General features: G+C 38.1%; 1 protein-coding gene across 1 annotated transcript in view; it reads right to left on the bottom strand.

Moving 5' to 3' along the window:
• The window catches only part of LOC146653510 (chloride channel protein 2-like), a 175,654-nt gene that overhangs the window by 76,513 nt on the left and 77,040 nt on the right, over nt 1-22,101 (bottom strand). The window contains exons 3-6 of the mRNA XM_085379842.1: nt 15,082-15,213; nt 12,894-13,022; nt 11,798-11,931; nt 8,443-8,520 (exon numbers count right to left, since the gene is read on the bottom strand). Of these exons, the coding sequence (XP_085235968.1) occupies nt 8,443-8,520; nt 11,798-11,931; nt 12,894-13,022; nt 15,082-15,213 (473 nt within the window). The remainder of the gene's footprint in view (nt 1-8,442; nt 8,521-11,797; nt 11,932-12,893; nt 13,023-15,081; nt 15,214-22,101) is intronic.

Raw genomic sequence — 22,101 nt, 5'->3', positions numbered from 1 at the left:
GATGAAGTGAAAAAGGTTTGCTTAAATTAATTTTTTTATCAACTAAAAAAAAAACAAAAAAAACCCCTCCTCCTCCTACTCATAACAACAACAACAACAACAACAATAATAATAATCAACAATTAACAAGCAAAGTAAAATATTCCTAAATCAAAGCAAAATTGAATTTCAAATGAGTACAAAACAAATTGGATGTCTTAAAAACAAAAAAAGTCAAAAAATATTTTAAAACAATACCATGGATATATGAAAATCATTTTTTATATTTTAAATTAAACAGTAATAATATTAATGAAGGATCATATAATGAGCTGTGTCGTAAGACAGAAAGACAGTGGGAAAGGGACAATCATGCTGCATGAGCGCGGGATGGACTGTGGTGCATTATGGGAATGGAGGTTTTTTTCCTTTCTTTTTGACACTTCTGGTCTTATTTACCTTCATTCCTATGAGACCGATGTCCTTCAAGCAGCATGGCAGTGGTAAAGGAAAGTTACTGCGTGTTTTACTTTCACAACAGAATATTTTATGTGGAAAAGTTGGTGTGGACGAGAAGGTGCGTGTAAGGCTTAATATTTAGTAAAACAAAGGAAACTTCAGAGAATTTTCCTCTGTGAATGACAAGTAGGGATGCATGGATTATGAATTGTGAATTATTCTGAGCAGATTCCAGGATTGCACATGCAACTTTCTCTGATGCAGATTTTTGTTGTCTTTATTTTGTTTGTCTCATTTCTCATGTTATCCCACCAAAACATACACAAAAAAAAACCCACTGAAAAAAAACGTTTTTCAGTCTATCAAACATTTTTTGAACATTTAGAAGAAACCATGCATGCATGAGGCTTAGTTACTCCAAGTTCAGAAAGTTACTGCTTATCTCCGTTGTCACAGATTTTATTTTAAACTGATAAAATTCAGTTTACCTGTAGATTCAAACAAATTCAATCTACTTTCAAAGACATAAAAAGGATAAAGTAGAAATTAGTTTTTTAGATGTTTTGGCTTCATTCATCCTTCCTGCAACTCAAAGGCATGATGCCAATACCGCCATGCTTCACTATAACAGCTGCGGTGATGCGCTACACATTATGCCTGGACTTCTCCCCAAACAGTTCCACTATTGTCTCGTCAGAACAGATGATCTCCTCCCTAATGGACTCGCTTAAAGTACTCTGAGTGAACTATCCTTTGCCCTACTGTATACTGAGAGAGGTCTATGGAGCAGCTCTACCATGACTGATGATACAAGATGGTCCTCTGTTTTGCAAGTTCTCCATCTTTTGGAGGACTTCTAAAAATCTGCTGGAGTTACCTTTGTGTTCTTGGACACTTCCCAATCCACAGTGTTCCGTTTGGCCATTACAGACCAAGTGGCCTCCAATCGACTTCTAGACAAATCTGAAGTAAAACTAAAGTTCCACTAAAGTACTTAAAGAAGAACAGACTTGCTGTTTTTATTTCTAATAAATCATAAATAATAAATGCAGATAAAGTAAATTCTCAGTTCATTTTCACTAGACTCAAATATTGTTGGGTATGAATAGTACACACAGTGGCTTTGATAAAGCTTTACAAATGCTAATAAAAGAGAGTGTGTTTTTGCTCTTCTCTTTCTCCTTTCTTTTAGTCTTTAACTGTATTTGAACAGTGGGTTATGCATGTATGTATGGGCTTACATAAGAAATAAAAAAAAAAAATCTTTTAATGGAGCCTGACTAATAATTTTAAGGTGAAACAAATGGGGAAAAAACTTTATTTCTAGGCTTAAAACTAGTGCTGTCAGCGCTAATCTTGTTAAAACAGCACGCCGTCAACGCGTTAGCGCATTATCGCATTAATGCGTTAGCGTTCAGCCCCATGCACGGGGCGATCTGCGCTAACTCGTTAATGGAGATTTGCGGCGTTAATGCGGTTATGGTATTAGCGTCATTTTAACGAGATCAATGCTGACAGCACTACTTACAGCATGTTTTGTAGACTGGATAGTGGAATAAGTAACAAATGGAGCTCAGTAAATCAGTTTGACTGTAGCTGTAGGGATGAAGGAATGTTCATGCTGGGAATTTTGCAGCTGAATTACCTTAATCCCTGTAACACCGGGCTCCTACAGGAAGCATGGGAGTAAGAGACACAAGTTAAGCTAGCAAAGAACAAATGCAAGAGTCTTTTTCATTACTGCCTAAACTCGCTGTGTGATGCTACAAGACTCAAGAAACCGAGTCCCCGGTGTTTTAACATTAAACTCAACATTTCCTCTGCTGACATTTACAGCTCAAGTAAAACGCATTTTATCTTATAATATCTAATCAAATGCCAGCTGTATTCAAACAAGAGCACTCAATGTGTATGGGAAAAATATGAAGTGCAAAAAAGAAAAAAGAAAAAGCTGTTGTTGTTTTTTTTTTTAAAGTATGGCACTCTGAAACAGAAAGGTAATTTTTACAGCCTGCAGGTTGCATTAGCATACTGTACTTCAACCACTAGAGAGGACCAGATACTGCTGCAAAGGGACTCTTCACACATCCACACAGGCAAATACACACTCAGCATTAATATGCCATAAAATGCGTGACAACACTCTGGAGGGATGGAGAGCAGGATGGAATAACAGAGGGTTACAGGTAGACTATTTAATGAGGCCCATGATAGGGTTTTCAGAAGAGACTAATATAAAGGAAGAGAGGCAGATGGAAAATTTAACAGAAAAATAAATAGAGGTACGAGAGGGAAAATAATGGCGTGGAGGGGCAGAATGCATTGAATGACGGTTGTAAACTAATTACTGCTGCTACATTTAAATTGGCTGGATGTAAAAGTCAGAACAGACCGGAACTGTTTGTTTTCACGTATACGGACATACGCAAAAGCAAAGAGCATTTTTACTACTTTTCATCTTCACCTGAAGTGAAATCAGATAATGAAATGCGAATTTAAATGGACTCTAGTACATTTTTTATTCACAACAGTTAGCATTAAAACTATCTTTTGGCTGCACGGTGTGTTATATATTCTCAGAAAGACATTTCAAAAGGTCAAATCTATGCACCAACTGCACGACTCTTCCTTCTAGGATAGCGTTGCACGAGTCACACTTAAATTGATTCTTATTTGTCATCTTGTACTAGGCCTTGAAAAAGAAAAAAAGAAGCAGCTATTTTTGCAGCATCTCCCATTATCCAGCTTTCCTCTAAATGGCTACCCTTTGTAAATACAAGGTTTGAATCCAGGTGTGCTCACAGACTTGGCTGTATGTATGAGGAGGACATATAGGGAACACCAAGGAAAGAGCTTTATATTTTTAGCTAAGAGATATAATATAATTGTTCAGGCAGTTGTGGGGTATTATGTCTAAATGTGCAAATCCGCCTTAAGTATTCATGCCCCTGGTGTATTTATTTATATTCACAATATGTGGCCTTATTTTAGAAAGCATTCTGTCCACTTTATTTAGAGAGTTTTATCGTTTTTGGACAAAAACTTATTTTGGAAGAAGTTAGCCGGCCTGCATGACAACTTTTTCTAACAAAGTCAAAGTCAAGTTTATTTCTACAGCACAACAAAAGCTGTTGACCAAGGTGCTGTGCATCTAAAATCATCAAATGACATAAAAGCATAGGGCAAGAATTTAACAAAAGAAACAAAATGAGAAAACCTGAGTAAGAAATAAAAAATAAAAGTAACAGAACTCATTCCGATTTAAAAGCTAGAGAATGAAAGTGGGTTTTTGATGTTGGGGAGGTCCTGATGTGAAGGGGCAGTTTGTTCCACAGCACAGCCACAGCAAAGGCCTGATTCCTTTTTTGCTTTAATCTGGACCTCGGGAAAGCTAGAAGGATTTGGTCAGCAGTTCTCAATAATCTTGAAAAAGTGTACAATCTACCAGAATGAACTACAACACGGGGCAAAGCAATCACAGGAACTTTGACGTGTATATAGTGTGAAGAGAGACTTTGGGTGGCATCATTATAGAGCAATAAAGTCCATGTAGCGAGTAGGTCCAGGTGGCTGGATGGGTCAGCAAAACATTATCTGATATTTGTATTGGCAATACAGTGTTTACCTTTAGCTTAATGGTGTATTGTTCATGCGGAGTAGGGATATAGTGGCTACAGCGTAGACCCTTTTCCCAGTACACCAGCTTTGTTTTGTACTTTCTTCAACTTCTCAACTTTTCACCCCCCCAACAGACATGCTCACATCTCACGAGAAAAACAAAAAGTCAAAGGTTTTTCTGATTTCCTTCAGCTCCCAGCTTCCTCTCCCAATGGATACACACTCAGCGTAATTTCCATCTGACTTTTTTTTTTTTCCTTCTTCTCCCTATTCTCATTAGCGCTTCCAAAATTTCCATCTCAATCAATGAATACGTTTCTGGGAAGAAACGATGAAAAGATGTATTTGTGTACAAATAAAAGTGATTCAAACCTCAAAAAAACAGGATATAAGTGGTTGTTGACTATACATGAGCTGCAAGAGAGCAATTCCTGAAGACAAAAGAAGAAAAAAAAACCTGAACTTTTTAACTGCCCAAATAACAGAGGGACAAAAAGTTAGAAACTAACTAACAACTAATAGATCTATGTTGAGCCTATGTGCTCCATAAAAAGTAATTAAAAAGAAAAAAGCTGCAGGCTTCAGCATCCCAAAAATCCACCAACCCTGCTGGAAATAAGTTCCAGCTCTGGTCTTCACCCTCAAATATTCTTTTTGTTCTTCCTTCCCCATTTCTCTTGATCATTACCCTTTCTTTCAGGCCTTCTGCTCTCTTTTTTTGTTACTTCAAACTCAAACAGCTTGAAAAAAAAAAAAGAAAAAAAAAAAAAGAAATGTCAGCACCCCCTCCTTCCGCTGTGTTCGTAATCTCTTAGCTTTTGTTTAGTTTTATTTCCTGCACTTTTCCCTGACCTGGGGATTTTGCAAGGGTTGGCTCAAGATATTGCAAAGTTGCTTTTGTGAACCGTTCTGAGCAACTGAAACTGCCCTCCATAAATTCCCTGCCTACACTGAAAGACCCATACATACTATGCATTAATTTGCATCTTAGAGTAAATAGACTTAAATCTCACAAATCCATGTGCCAGTAATTACAAATTTAATTGCAGATCCACCAACTCTAGATTGCATAAGTTACATTCATACAGTTGCATTTTGAGTCTATACTCACATATAGTGGGCATTTAGTTCTGGATGAGAAATTCATGTATATACTTTAAACTAACTCGCTATTGTTTGCTTGTCATTCCTAAACTCCAACTAAAATCCCCCTCTAGAACTCAAATTTTCAATTTTCTGATTCCATCTTAATGTCATAGCAGTTGGTACGTCTAACCAGAAATGCATCTATTAGGTCTCCTTCAGAAACACAATAGTAACTTCAAGGGGGTTCATTTATATTTTCATATCTATTTAGCTTTGAGTGCCCACATTAACACAGATGCAGGTGCAAAAATGTTGAATCTTTTAGTTTTTGTAAAAATTTAGGAATACGCTTATTTATGTGCAACACGGCCCCAGAATTTTCGGATAAGTCGGATCAAGGGGGTATCTTGTAAAGTTAGTTTTTTTTTTTAAAAAAAAAAAAAAAAAAGAAAGAAAGAAAAAAAAAAAAGATTCTCTCTTGTGTTACTGATCCTCTGCTGCAGCTCAGCAGGGGCACGGTCTGTGCCAACATACAGGGGTACACTAAGACTTTCACTATGTTTGTATAATTCAGCCACATATTTGTTTAAAATTTCAGATTCTTCATATAACAGCCAGCACAGATTTTGTCCCTCATCATTTCCGCTGTAAGCACTGTATAAGGTGGTCTTTCATGTGAACATCACACGTTTTGTTCAAACATTTGATCAGTTTGATCGGTTTTCATAATCTCGGGAATTAAAAATGTACTAACGCTATGCTAATTAATTCAGGTATGTATGTATTTGGTTAAGTAGCAACCAAGGCTTATTGTCTATTTGGTACAATTCTAGCAAGTACTTGGAAAAGAGAGTTTTTCATCTAGTGTATATCTGGCATTCTGATCAGGCCTATTCTAAAATTTTATTTTGATTTCACTTCTGTTTTTTACCTAGATAGCAAATGTTTAAACTACAGTTCTATCAATGAAATGAAAATACAATTTCAATCTCAAGAATAAGAAACATTTTATACAAATTCCACAATCATATATATTTGTACATTTCACAGGTCAGCTGAGTATAGAATGGATTGTCAGATTAGAATTAAATAGATGTTGGCCTTGGATGCACACCAACACATAATACCCTCAGAGGGTCTCCAGTATCCCTTTTTCAACCCTGGCCTCTCTAAGAGGTGCTCCCGTGTATTGACACTGAAAGACCACACAGTAGCAATCTCCAGCATTGCTTCTTTGACCCTGGGCAAAAGTGACAAAAACACAAACTGGGTTGGAAAAGGATATTAACAGCAAATTATACTGCAAAAATTAATTAAGCTGCTCCAATAATTATCACTTTGGCTTTTTTTTTTTTTTTTAATTTTCACTCCCCCAACCCCAACCAGTTGCAGCAAATGGCTGTCCTTTCCTGCGCCTGGTTCTGTCGGAGGTTTCTTCCCTTTAGAAGGGAGCTTTTCCTCCCCACAGTTACTAAATGCCTGCTCACAGGGAATAGTCTGATTGTTGGGCAAACTAGTAATTCTTGTGAAAATTAAAAAAATAGCCTTAAATAAATAACAACCAAAACAACAAATGAATATGGTCTTGAACTTGGATACAGTTTTGCTTAAAAACTGCGTCAAGTTCTTACCAATCACCAGTCACTGAGATTTAAACTTAACAGAGGTTTTCAGTAGATGCAACCATGGTATTAATTTGAAAATTCTACGCAATCACAAACTTGGGTGTCCACAGCGCCCCACCATTCAAACACGTCAATCAAACAAATTGAGGGAAAACTGATTAAACAGTTTGCAACATTCCTGCACATAAATATGCCTTTGATCTTCTAAAAATAAGCTTTTACTGACCATCAGTCATAGCATTGGTTCAGGCAGGCTCAGCCACAATCATGGCCAGTGAGCTCATTGCCTGTGCCATTTGATACTCTTCTAAACATCCAAATGGCAATTCTTACATTGGGAAAGACATTAAAACTGATTTAGCCAGCCCACAGGTGCAACCATCCTGCAAGCGGCTTTGTAACCCACCTTCACCCTGTCAGCCACAGCAGAAAATTAAGCATCACTCCTGGTCTCATGTTCTGTGCTGAGACAACAGTTCATCCAATCCAAGAAACAACACCAAATGACAAACATTGTAGCTGTTTACTATCACCAGGGGGCAGTGACACAGACAACCAGTCTGTGGACTACTGCTTGTGCCACTTTTGATCGTTCATTCAGTCGTGGAAATGAGTGAAGTTAACATAAAAGAACTGAAACGGGATGTGCCCACTAAAAACTTGGTTTTCGTTCCCGAAGGTGGGCCACCAGGCTGTGCTTTTCATGCTGTTGTTGTTTTTTATCTTTGATTTTTTTGTGCTTCTGTTTTCTGTTTATCGTTTAGTTTTCAACCACACAGGGAATCAATGTCGAGCTGTGTGTTGCTGGTTTACGTGGACTAATACACACGCAAATGGCTGCAAGTCCTGCATTAGGAAGGTAAGCGAATGTTTTTGATTGCCAATGCTGAAATCCAGTGCTCCAGCACACAACTAAGTATAGTTTCAGGCTATGGAGCTGATATTTTTAATCCAACATAAGGACAGTGTTGGAAGATCCTTTCAGACAATTTACTTACTCACATTTCCAGCCACTGATTTGGTTGTACGCCTCATGAAAGTCAAAGAGGAAACCCTCAGCACATCACTAATTCGGGTATGTTGGTGCCAAAGCCCAGACTGTGGCTCTGAACTTTAACAACATTCAACAAAAACCCCTTTCTGATGTCTATCGGAGTCTCAGTGCTGTTCACAAATGGTACTGGAGACTGGAGATGATCGGTGTTTGACGGCATACAGTCTGTTCTTCAAAGAGCATTAAACTGGAGTCTTTGCCAGCAACGATGAGATCATATGATGCGTAAGTATACAATTTTCCCACAATATTTATGAGAATGGTGAACTACCCTCATACCTTTTTTTTTTCCATGTGCAACCAACTAATGTAAAAAGTCAATAATAAATATCATATAAAGTGAATATGTAGTGCTTTTTGGCTTGGCTTAACTGCTGAGTACATTCACCAGTAAGGTAGGGTATGCATACAGCCCGAAAGGAGAATCCCAGCTAAAGCTTTAATGGGAATATCAAGATCACATCTGGATTATGGCATCAGGACAGTTCAGACCAACAATGTGAGATTTTAGCTTGAAAATAAAGGTAAAATATTAAAATGATTACAATAAAGTAACAGTGGATGTTTAAGATTATATAAAAGATGACTTTTTTGTGTTATATTAATAAGTGTTAGCCTTACCTCATAGATTCCTCCAAACAGAGACATAAACTTGCTGAGGAGAGCTGCACACAGACTGGCGATGTGCACAAAGGGACCCTGACAGGAGGAATAACGCAGACAGAAATCAGGTTAAAAAAAAAATTACAAATTAAGGAGCACTCTGGGCTCCTGTTTATTGTGAGTCAGTCACACAAGACAACACAACTCTTTGAAAACACATCAACAGGGAGAAAGTCAGCGGGAATATTAACATTCAGAGTATGAGGTTCAAAGTGGAACTAACAGGATTAAAAGTGAGAGCAGCAGAAAAGTGATGCTCAATTTAAAAGGCAGCGAGAGGCCTGCTCTGAATCTAAACGCTGGGTGTTGCTGCAGTGCTGTGTAACCAGAAGGGCCTGAGGGCTGTTTGTGTGCACAAGTGTTAGGAAACAGTGTTTTCCTGCAAGAATGTCTTCAGGCAAGGCTGTCTTTTGTAGGTGTAGGAAAAATCGTAAGTAAGTAAAATTTTATTTCTATAGCACCTTTCAAGACAAAGATCACAAAGTGCTTCACGAAGAAGTACCAGAGCATTTAAAACAAAACAAACAAAAAGTTAACCAAATGCATTTCCAAAAAGCTGAGTTGACACCTGATCTGTTTTTGCTACAAAAAACCTGAAAAATACTCAGCGATATAAACAACATCTGCATCGTGAAGTAAAGGGATGTAAATATTCCCAGAAAAACAGTCTTCTCTCTCCCAGCTGGATCAGAAAACATCCCTGTACCTTCCTACTTTCCGTTACCTGAACCCAAGGGATGATGCAGGGATGTGAATGAGCAGTCAAAGGTTCATGTGCTGTAGTATGTGAATATACAGAGAGATTTAAGGCAAGTCGTTTCACAACACATCCTACCACTGTTCAGACACCTTACTGTGACCTACGTGGGTTTCTGACAACCAGTAATGATTTGAGTGGAAGCTCGTCTTCTGAAGCGATGCTTAATGTTTATTTTGAATGTTGTAAAAGCCGGCATTCAAAGCTGAAAGGGCCCAGCTGCTAGCGAAGGCTCTGTATCACAACACAAAGGTTTAATGCTGTGAATCACTGAAACTGTGCTAGTAAACATCAAAAGCAGAATGTGGGTCAGCGCTTGGGTTTCGCTGAAAAGTAAAAAGAGAAACTAGATTGTGTCTCATAAAGGTAGCGATAAAGACATGGCTGTCTGTTTCTGTCCTACAAAAAAAAACATACTAACTGTACTTCTGTTCAAAACAAATTTGACATCTTAACCTATCTTACTAGAAACTGTTAGTCTTCACTCTGTGCAAACATACATATAATACATGTATTTGTCCACCAAGCTTTCTTGTCATTTCTTTAAGCGGTCTTCAGGAATAGTTCTCCAGGCTTCTTGAATGACAATCAAAGCTCTTCTTTAAATGCTGGGTGACTTTTATTTCACTCTCTCTGAAGATGATCCCTCACTGCTTCAATAATGTTGAGGTATAAGCTGTGAGGACTCCACCAAATGTCAAAATCCCCAAGATCACTGGCTGCAATGCAGCCCCTAACCATAACAGACCAATTACCACTGACTTTCAGTTAAGTTCTTGCTAAATCTGGCATATGTCAGCCTTTTCTCTCTGTTTCCCTTCTTTAAGAATAGCCTCTTGACTGCCACTCTTCTACTGAGACCACTTCAGATGAGGCTTCAGTGAATGTTAGTTGGATCAATTGAAGGGCCAGATGCATCTCTCAGGTCCTGTGTCAGAGGATTTTTTCCTATGTCTTAAGACATGACTTTCAGATACTGTTTATCAGGTAGTTTTGTTAGGCCTGCCATTTCTTTTGTCCTTCACCAATTTTTTAAGGACACACTGCACACCATGCTTTAGAAATTACCTGGAGCAAAAATTATATTTTATGTCTGACAAACTGTGTTACCTTTGGCATTTTTCATAGATTCGACTAAAGAAATGGGAACAAATTAAATGTTTTTGTGGCAGGCTACTAGTAATAAAGTGCCAACACACACATACAGTTATGTCATGTCTGTTATGTGTAGACAGAACACTAGTTTATCCCTTGGGTTAAGAGCATTTTTTTTTATTGAATGATTCATAAGTCAGCAGCTTAGCAATCAAAAAAAATATTCCTATGAAAATAGTCCATTATCAGGACTGGAAAGAAAATGAGTGAAAAACCAGCGAATTTCCAAAGATAATATTTGAAAGATCGTCAGAAAGCTAGAGAACTATTGCTTATGACCACTTTAAAAATTATAAGAATGTTTAGCTCCTTGGAAGCAAAATATAAAGAAATGAGAGGTAGCTCAAGACTTTTACACAATGCTGTATGACCAGTTCCACAAAACAATAGTAACAACCTACAGAAACTGTAATAGCATGGAATTTCCAACGAGAGCAGGTTTTTCCTCATGCAGAATATTATTAGTACTTCTCTGAACTCTTAAGGTAAGACTTTTAGTCTATAAATTATCAACAGCTAAAGTGATAACTGACCATAGTTAAAGCAATAGTTAACAACTTACTTTTTCCAGTTTATAGAAATAGAAAGCTCAATTTTGCTCTAAACCCTTAAGAATTAATTTGTTATACAACTGAAACAACAAACAAAAGTAAAGCCAATACCAAAATTATATTGGAGAGAAACCTAACACCAGACAGAATAGTCTTGCTAAAAGCTAACTAGCCCAGTTTAGTAAACTACCAGTAACTACAATCTCGGCCAGATTAATGAGATATTGTTTTACCTTTTAGAAGTAAAAATGTATTCCACCTTTTATTTTTTATTCCACCTTATAATTTGCCTAAGTAGGTATAGAAATGTTTTAAAATGGCCTATTTTTTAAATTAAAATGTTAGCTTAGCTAGGAGCCTTTAAAGCAGAGGTCCCCAACCCCCGGGCCTCGGACCGGTACCGGTCCATGAGTCGTTTGGTACCGGGCTGCAAGACTTGAGGCTCAAGTGTGAAATGTATGGTTTTCAGGGTTTTTATCGGTTTTCAGCGTTATTTTGTTATCGTTTTTATCGTTAACTTGGTTTTCCTGGGTCTTCACGTGTGTTATGAATAAATCTTCTTTTCAGTGCCGGTACTGGTTTTATTTTGTTGTATTTATCCGCGACACCTTAAAGGCCGGTCCGTGAAAATATTGTCGGGCATAAACTGGTCCGTGACGCAAAAAAGGTAGGGGACCGCTGCTTTAAAGTACAAAGTCCTTATTCTCAACTTCTCTGTTAGTATTGTTAATGCAGGCAGACACAAAAGCTCAAAAGCATATTCCCATTCAGAAAGCTACTTGTATTCATTTGTATGTACACACCATGCAGTACATGTACATTTAGAGTGAGTGAAGCAGATTTGTTTTACCTCTTTGCCTAATGGCATGCCACTGCCCAGGGCACAGGTGAGGCCGATGACTTTGGCCACAAAAGTTTTGAAGGTGAGGTATTCTTTTAGGACGACTCCACGCAGGATGGTCTTCATTTCTGGAATACCTGAACCTGTAATAGGACAACAGTGGGCACGTATAGCTGATTGTTTTAAATCGAACATCATTTTTCAAGCTGTTATCATTCACAACTAAATCTCTAAGAAGAAATCCAACTATTTGATAAGAATTTAATAATCATATTAATTAAGATGAACAAGATTTTGATCCAATAAATTCTGATCAGTGCATGACATCACATCTGTGTTTTTTCTACCTCACACAAAAAAAGATCTCACCATGTTCCATCCTATAAGAGGGCACAACTTCTAAAGCTGCAACTTGTATGAATTTGGGTGCCAATTATAGCCTGACCATTATTATCAGACTATTATGTTAGCAACAGTCACTAATGTTCAGTCTATCAAATCACAACATGCTTATACCATTATTTATGTAGTAGGGGTAGTACACTGTGTTTTGAAGGAATGTTTTTTTAGTAAAACTACTGGTGATATTGTGTCGCTATCATTAAATTTCTAGTATTTGTTGTCAATCACTATATCATTCTAGTTCAGATTTGACCCACATGTGGACTAAAATAGTTCCATCTCACCTTTTGGTTTTTCACCCTAGTGATAGCCTTCACTTGCATCAACATTTCTTTGTATCTCATATTCAGATTTCCAGTGAACAGCTTCAAAACACAGGTTTAACACCCTGGATCTTTTGTCATGGAATAACAAGTGAACAGGCCTCGCCTGGCAATGAAAGTCTTTGATAGTCACTTGCCCAATTACTTTTGACATTCTAAACAATGGTGTTTATAAAAATGAATGCAATACATTCACTCCCTTGATTTAAATCTTATAGTCTGCACTTCAGCCACATTGACTGTTTGATTTAAAATCCTTGCTGTTGTTTATTTTTGGCCCTGCAAAATTAATTGATTATTTTGTGGATACTCACTCACAAGGTCTAAATTGGTTAAATGCAAGTGGTTAGCAAACCAGTATTATTTTATACGTATCATACCAACAGCCTGTGGAGCAAGGATCTGAGTGAAGCCTGCGGAAAAGGTGATGAGGACAACGGGGTAGGTGACCCAGGCCAGGTACTGCAGGAACACATTACTGTCCAGACCACCGTACATCCACTTCTGTGCTGTGGACACAAACCAGGACAGACGTGTAAAGCCACCATCCACTGAATACAGCATTGCAGACACACTCCACAGGAAACAATGTGTTCATTTCGAATACAGTCAAAGATAAAACTTCACAAGAACAAACTGATGAACACACACAAGCCCACAGTCAATGCACAACCAGGAGAGCGGCTGTATAAATATTTTTAAAGACATGAAAGATGCGTAGCTGTGTGGTTTTTCTCTGCACAGGACAGGTAGTTAGTCATGTTCTGGATCCAATTACAAGAACTGTACAGCATAACTGGAATTGACAAGACTAGGTTAGCATCCTCTTGAGAGTGACACACACACACACACACACACACACACACACACACACACACACACACACACACACACACACACACACACACACACACACACACACACACACACACACTTTGAGAAATCCATTTGAATTAGATGCAGTCCTGTGAGGTTTCTGATCAGCTCTCGCAACTTTCTTCAATCGTTTTAAAGTGTCTTCCTTCCTCTTCCTGGACTGTACTGTTTACTTAGTGATTAATCCCTCACCCTCGTCATCTTTTTTCTCTGTTTCTAAATCTACCTCCATGTTTGATGATAGATGTCATAAGAGGCCTTCCATTCATCCTTGCTGCCATCCTTTGATCAACCTTGAATCCCCAGTTATCCCTCCACCACTCTCTCGGCTTCCTTTTTTTTTTTTTTTTTTTTTTTTTTTACTCACTTCTCTCTTACCCCCAAACTTTTGCCTGCTACACCTCCTTGGTTTTACTCCTCTAAAGACGTTTCACACATCACAAGCTGCACATTATTATCATCTGCATTCGTTTCCAACAGGGCTCAATCCTCAGTAAAATCTTTCTATTTACAAGGTCCTGTAGGGACAGATCAATAAAACCATTCCTAATTAATTACCACATTATGCAGATGTCTGGATAAAGCTCTGGAAAGAGTTTCACTCTGCAAAACTCATCACAAGAAAAAAAGCTTAATGTCTTGTATTTGTCTCCATCTATATAAAGCAGAACCCTGTCACATTGAAAAAGTAATATACTCTTATTTTAATTTTTATAGCCCTTCCTGTTGTGTTTTTCCATTTCCTTGGAGGAATAACCAGGTCACCGTTTCGGCGGTCCTTGAGCTGCCTCTCCAAAAAGTCTGTTGTCTTGCAGTCCACTGTTGTGGTCTACAGCCGGTTGGAGATGTCCTTGTTCTGCTTTAAACGCCGACTGCAGTTCTGCTGCATAAACTCCACAAAGGTGTAGAGCTGAACAAAGACTAAATTGACAACTGCTCTCTAATGTGGTGGAGCTGATCTCAAATAGCAGGATAAAAGACTAACTGGAGAGGCTGCTGATTTCGGCCTGATTTACTTGCAGAACCACCTAGAACTCCCACAGCTTCCACCAAACAGTTCTGCAAGTTATGCTGTTAATTAAGCAAAACTTGCTGTCCAACTGGAAGAAGGTCCAGCACCAAGTCATCAGGTGTTTTAAAGCTTTTTTTTTCCCCCCCATTATTTTCAGCCCCTTAAGTACCATTTATTGCCATTCTCTACCAGGCATTTATCAAATGGCACCTTCCTGAATTTAAAATCTTCCCAACCACTGGTACATCTAAAGGTCTTTCTCCTGATTACATTTCCTTGGGAAAAATTTGGCATTAAAAAAAAATGGATGGGAGAATTACACCAGAATATAAGTTGAGTGAGGCTTTATTTTTGCCATATGGAAATAATTTATTTTCTCCATTTCTAAAGCACTTAATTGACTAATTCCTTATATCATGCTAGTTCAAATTCTTATTTTCCCTTCGTTTACACTTCATGTTTGTACACATGGGTAAAAGTGTTATCTGAAAATATAGACTCAATATATTTTCCCATCTCTGCTATCTCACCCCTTTACCACCTCCCCCTTCCCACTAACTTCTCTCTCTTCCCACTCTAATCCCAATATAAAACAGTCTGTACATTATTTGCTTGTGTTACTATTGGCACTCTCCATTCTCAAACCCACAGGTGAAAAATGCAGTCCCTTGCTTGCTTACCTTGTAGGCAGATGGCGATGCAGAAGTCCACCACCCAGCTGACCAGGGCCATGAGGAGTCCCAGCAGGATGAGGAAGATCCAGTCCTCGCCGACACGCGAGATCAGGAACTTCTGACAGCGAACCGTGCAGACTAGAGGGACGGCAGGAAACAAGGTAACATGTTAGGACTACATCACCCAGAGATTGGCACTAACACTTGGACGGGGCAAACAGAATCTTTTCAAAATTAGCCAATAATAGCTGTGTTTCCATCCAACAGTTTCTGAAATATTGAGCACCAGTAAACATGCTGTCTGCTCAGAAAACTACTTCATCCTAAATGCTACAACACTTTAGTGGTGAGTGATTTAAAAAAAAACAAATCTAAAAAAAACAAAAAGGCAAAAGTTCATCAGTTTCCTAAATTTAAGATCCATATAAAGTCCAGCCAGAGTCCAGCAACAAGCAAGCCATGGGAAACACTGTCTTTTGAAGTAGGTGAATTGCTTTTTGACACAATTTAGAATTTTTCTTCGTAAAACTATGAAAATATAAAATAGAGGACCACTTCTTCAGGGGCTCCATGAGAAACTGTTTGCACGTTAGATTGCTCATGGAGACATGCGCTTCTGATAAATTCTTTAATTAGATTTCAAGGCTGTAAGGTTTTCAAACTTGTGAAAAGTCAATTCATGGGCAGACATCTTAAATTCTAGACAAATGAGATGTTCTATTCTGAATAGACTTTTGTCTTTGTGGTGCAACTTAATAACAAATACCTTTTATGACAGTGAAAGGTAAAGAAAACCAAAGAGTAATCTTCGACTTCTTTGCATTGACTTGAGTTTTTAGATCTGAAAACCATTTCCTTTTTAAATAAAAAACTGGGATGGAAACTCAGCTAGCTGAGACGTGGAAGCCACATGTTGGAAATGTTACATGGGATGAGAATAAATCTGTCACTGTTACCACTGGCAGCCATGTATAGCAGAGGTTACAACGTCACATTCAACCCGTGTCCAGAATACGATTTCATACACAACGTGGCGAGATGATAAAGACAAATGAGACTACACTGATCAATGAATATTAAATGCACAACAGAAATGTCACTGAAACAGAGGCACTAAGAAGCCAAAACACAAAGCACACACAAGGCAGGTTATGAGGCACAATCACATCCGCTTTACTTACCTAGAAGCAACGGGAAACTGAAATTCACGGCTAATATACTGTATAATCCTCAGTGTGAGCCATGCATACACTTCTAGTAATTATGACTAATTGCTGGAACCAAACATTAGTTTGACAGTGACTCATTAGGATGTTCACGCACACACCATAATTCATACAGCCTCTTGTTCACGCCACATCTCCCCCGCCACCCTTTTTCCAAACCTGTCCTCTGTTCCCCATTTCTCCTCTGCAGGGGAAAGACACTTGGGTGCACTGGGTCCTTTTTACGCTTCAGCATGTAGAACAAATGTTCATGTAACACTCCAAATACTTGGACTTTTTTTATTTTAATGGTTGACCTTTATCGCATTCAACTTTTTTTAATATTTCTGCATGGACATGAATTCCCCAACCTTTATTTAATTTAAAACCTGACATGTTAGGCCATGGTTCTCTATCCTTCATATCTCTTATTACATCTGCCCTCCATTGACTTCTGGTGATCTGTCAATATGGAACAAATAAAGAAGAATGACTGTTATTCCTTAGATTGCAAACATGTTTGTCTTTCATCAAATAAAGGTTAAAAAATTCGATAGAATCGTCAGAGCAGCGTTTACTTCCTTTATCCATCTATACAGGCCACCTACTGATCTTTATTTAATCCATGACATATGAGAAATATTTATTTTTAAAGAAAAAAAGAAAGAAAGAAAAACCACACACACACAAATTGTATAAATTCTTCAATAACTGAAACAAGGGGTCATATCCCACAGTAACTGTGTGACAAAGTTCAGGTCATTTCTTGATTCAGATACGTTTTTGTTGGAGTGGAACGTGAAGACTTCATGCCCTCATGCATTCAGTGACTTTTGTCATTTACAAGGGTCCAAATAAGGCCCAGACTCCACATACTTAGTGACATAAAACAAATACACATGTATATCTTTTGGCATTTACAATATGTACTGCAATCTCTTGTCTGCTGTCACACATGTGGACACCGACACAAAACAACTGCTGGCAAACAGAAAAAGAAACTTCTACAATCACCACACTTGGATCGTTCTTTCACTTTAGTGGCATGCAAGTTTTACCAAATCAAAACAAGTTAAAAGTATTTTAGTTTAACAGATGAGCGTTCTGGATTCATGAAACATAGCAAACCTGGCTTTTATAATGGCCTAAATTATTTGAGGCATGGACTACACTGACTCAAAAAAAACCATCTCCATGCAGATGGGTTCACATTTCTCGAACAGCAGAAGACAGATCCGCTTTACAGGATGGAACCCGTCATAAATCTTTTCTTCCCCCTCAATTTCCACCATAAGTTTTGACTGGGACTGATTCACTGAATTGATTTGTTTTTTATAAATAAAACCTCTCAAACTCTTTGCTCTGTGGCAAGATGTATTATCATACTAAAAAAGTGACTTCATTGTCACCAAAACTACTTTGTATTGATAGAATATATATAGTACAATAAAACTGCAGTTGTATTGTACTTTCTGTTATTTTTGGAAACAAGTAACAGAAGGTGTTTTTAGGGATAAGTGCTAGCTGTAGCATCTCAGCAATGTTTTTATTAATCCTAACTTTCGAATCCCCTTGCCCTGTAGATCTGTGGGAGTAGAAATCCTGCAAAAGCCACTGAGAAACCAACCTAAAAACAAACAAACAACCATTCAGTTTCCTGTAGAGGTTTGTGTGACATCTCTGTGATGGACACGGGAAATGGAGAAAGAGTCAGACAGGACAGGAGGGGAATAAGAGATGCTGCTGGGACTGAGAAAAGGATGCATGCAGAACACACCCAAGTCGCACTTCAGCTCACATACATCCACGCATCCCCCAATCAACACCTTAAGGAGCAGCCTAACACGCACATGCAGGTGAAAGCTGTGACAAACACAGAACGCACATACACAAAGACACACTCTGCTTTCCATCACTTCAGTCAGTTATATGACAAATCTGAGAAACAGACTTTGTACATGTGTATATTTAGATATACGTGTTATCAGAGCATGTGTGTGTCTGTGTGTGTGGGTGAGGTGTCTGCGTCATCTCACCCACGGGCCGTCTGTGTTCTTGGACCCCTTCTGCCATCTAGACACTAACACTCATTTACATTGACTAGAGTGTGTCTGTGTGTCTCAGGGTGTGTGTGTGTGTGTGTGTGTGTGTGTGTGTGTACGAGCATTTAGCCTAAAGTTTAATCTTGCCTTTTTGGAGATGTAATTTAGTTAGCTCAGCCTGTGCTGGTATTGCTTAATAGCTTTTTCTGCAATGCGCACACAAGCACAGATCCTGCAGACTGGTTACTGAGTGTATTCTCTGTGGCATGCAATAAGCAGCATGCTAGTTCCCAATCACTGTCACTGCCTTCCCCACTCACACCCTGCAACCCCAGCCCCCTTCATCCTTAACCTCCTCCTCCTGCAGCTGCTTTCTACTAATCACATTCAACCTGTAGCTTTACCTCTCATCTCCTGCTCTCCCTCACAAAGCCTTATCTCCTGCCTTCCACTCCTTTCCACACTGCCCCCCACCCCCGACACACATGCTTTCTTCCCTCTCCCTGTTTTTCATTCTCACTTGCTCACTCTGTCCTCAGCAAAAACCATGATGCCCACATACCTGCTGAGACCAATTTAGGTTGCCTTGGAGACACAGTGCATCTAGTTCATAGCTCTGGCATTAAGATACTGTATGCGCACACGCTTGTGTTTACTTTGTTGCAACATGTTATGGAGATGCCATAATAGCAAATTAAAAGAAAAGACTAAAGGGTCAAGAATGTACCCCAGCCAATAATAAGGCTGGGGTATATAAAAGAGGGATATTTAAAAAGCCAGTGTGAGAGACATTTGGTCTCTTATTGGACAAATTCCAAATAAATGACGTTTCACAAAATCCAAAGAAAGACAATCAAACAAAATGTCAAAAACTGCAGGTCCATGACTGGCACACATGGCTCACAGGTACATTCTGTAAATTGCTGTTTGAAACCATCCAAATCAACAAAAGCTATCAACAGAATATAAACAAATAGCTTCTAGGACTTCATGTGTTAAAATAACAGATTGTGTTGGGACCAGAACTGTACTGTACCTATACTTTTATGTAATACACCTTTGGACCACATGCTATGGTGCAAAGTCTATGGTAGAAAGCTAAGAAAAGAAATATAAACTGTTTCAACACAGCCCTTAGTAAAACTCTGCCCCCTGGTGTTTAAAAAGTTACATTTTACAGAGCGTAATTACAAAAAGGTATTTTTAACCCTTAAAGTTGGAGGCTGATGACTTTTGAATATTTTCACACAATTATCTTAGAAATAACTTTGCTGTATGGTAATGAACTCTCAACAGGTTTGTGTTACAGTTTTAGTGAGTAACATTTTATTGGTCTCTGTATACATTAGCATTAGTGTTGTGCATTGTTCCCATGATCTATGCACGCAGCTTGCTAGAATTAGTTCATTAACACTCCGACCTGTCATCTAAATACAGATGGCTTAAAATGAGGCATCCAAAAACTATATCGACCTTTTCTATGTAGTCTATGAAACCAAATTAGCCATGTAAGTGGGCAGCATGGTGTTGGAAATCTTATAGTTCGGAGTTTGATTCGTTGCCTCGGGGACAGAGCAGCTGATTCCACTATGAATTATGCATCGTTTCAAAGAGTGCTTGAAGATAATGCGAGGCCATCTGTTTGAAAGCTGTAGTCAAACCAGATAATGACACTAAGTACACTAGTGTTTCCACCATGGAGAGCCCCAAAAAGAAGAAACAGAATGGCACGGGATGTGAAACAGGCAGTACATGTATCTTCAGTTATCTTGCAACTGATTAAGGTTTGCATAGAAGAGTAGTTTCAGCACATCAAAGTCTGAGATTTTTTGGAGAACTCACTTTTGACAGTTCAATAGCTGTGATGTGGACTGTGCAGTTATTTTTTCCTATTAAGAATTTCATACCAATTGATATTTTTATTGAAAAATAATGACATAAAGCTACTTTCCCTTTTAATTCTGCCGTTCAGGCACAGCACATTTATCTGTAGCCAGTAGGAGTTGCTATAAGACATGAATCACTTGTGCAAATTGTCACTCATAATTACAAATGATTAGTAGCAGTATCAGTATATCTCTGCCATGTTTTTTCTAAACAATTTAGCACCATAAAATATACTTTCAGAAATTTTCCATTATTTTTTCTATGTTTGTTTCCAAAAAATATTTTTTGTTGAAGCCTTCTCTAAATTTAATGGAAATGAAAAAGGTACCTGTAATTTAGGACTAACTACAAGAGTTAATTGAAGAAACGGATTGGGTACTCTTTTCAATAATTTAAACAAATATTTTGCAGACTGAAAATTCAACTGACCTGGGAAATACCGTTGAAGTTATTTGACATCTTTTAAAGATCTCAATTTTTCCATTTTCTTAATTTTTTTTACTTTTTAAATAATAAATGAAATATAGTATATATAGTCATTTATTTGAATGTATTGATATGAGGATGGGCACAGATATGAAACAGTCTATGCAGTGACTGTACAGCCAGAGCCGTTGCTGTTCTGCCTGAAAATGTTACAAAACTCTACTGTATGAGTGTTTTCTTCCATAAGAAACGCCCACACACTTGCATGAAACGTGTAATAAGGATAAATTAATCAAACCACTCTCTCAGATGATACCAACAAAGCAATATGAAATATGTTATATTAGGAAAAACAACACATTGCTCCATCTCTGGTGTTATTATGTGGAAAATGACCGCTACCAGATAAAACCCAATTATTCAAATCAGGCGCTCATTTGTTATGCAGGGTGACAGCTATATATGGGTGGAAAGGGTAAAAGAGCCTACTATTAATGCCTCAATTCTGCACAGTCATGGCAATGAGGCCTGTTCTCGTTTTGTGTGTGTATGTGCCCCCACATTCATTATGTAGCTTCATGCGTAAGGAGATATTCAATTAGAAATGCCTGGCTGTGTTTAAGACCACTGGCATAATTAGATTAAAATTAATATAGATAGAAAAATCTGACCATTCAGCTTTTTAAACGGAAACTTTTAAAGAGAGAAGGAGGAGTACGCTCAGTGGTAGAAATTAACTTCTTTAGCGGCAGAGGGGACTGGAAGGTGTGTGTGTGTGTCTTATTCTAAAAAGTGGACTAAACACACCTGCTATAAAATCTACATAAAGATCAAACACAAAAGTAAATTGAAGAAGAGGATGGAAACAACCATTCTATTAATGACATCCAAATGTAGAAGAGAGTCATTTTCATTCCATGACTGCTCTACTGTAGAGTTTACCAAAACAAAAAATCTACAACATTAGTATTGTACACTGTACAGTGTAGATTAAAGGGATAAGGCAAAAAAACAAAGAAAAAAAATATTTTGAGTTTTTCATTCCAAGATGTCTAAGTTGCAGTCTAGAGATATGCAAACCGTGCCACCCCTCTCCTGTCTACCCATTACATCAGCCTACCAGCAGGCTCTTACATAAGCTATGTGCAAGTTCAAGATAAAACGCAGAGTGAAGATGTAACATCTGTAACGTAAAATCATCTCTTCTGCAGGCAGAATGGTTTAAAATATGGAACAGATGACAGAGCCAGAGGAATTTTTTCTCCCACATTTTTACAGTGAGATCTTCAGAGACTTAGGCACGCTCTATTCTGGAATAGATGAGGGCATTAAAAGCATAGATTTGGATTGACTCTGGGTACCTGTTGTTCACACTAAGTTGATATGTAGACAACAGTGAAAAATGGTGTGCAGTGACTTTTATAGAAAGACAAACAGACATCAAACATACAGAAATGGACTTGTGC

The sequence above is a fragment of the Rhamphochromis longiceps genome, linkage group LG14, assembly GCF_057381845.1.
Source record: "Rhamphochromis longiceps isolate RC_006_pf linkage group LG14, R_longiceps_female_GT1.1, whole genome shotgun sequence".
Lineage (NCBI taxonomy): Eukaryota > Metazoa > Chordata > Actinopteri > Cichliformes > Cichlidae > Rhamphochromis > Rhamphochromis longiceps.
The sequence above is the reverse complement of the archived record's forward strand: the minus strand, read 5'-3'. Positions and strand labels throughout refer to the sequence as shown.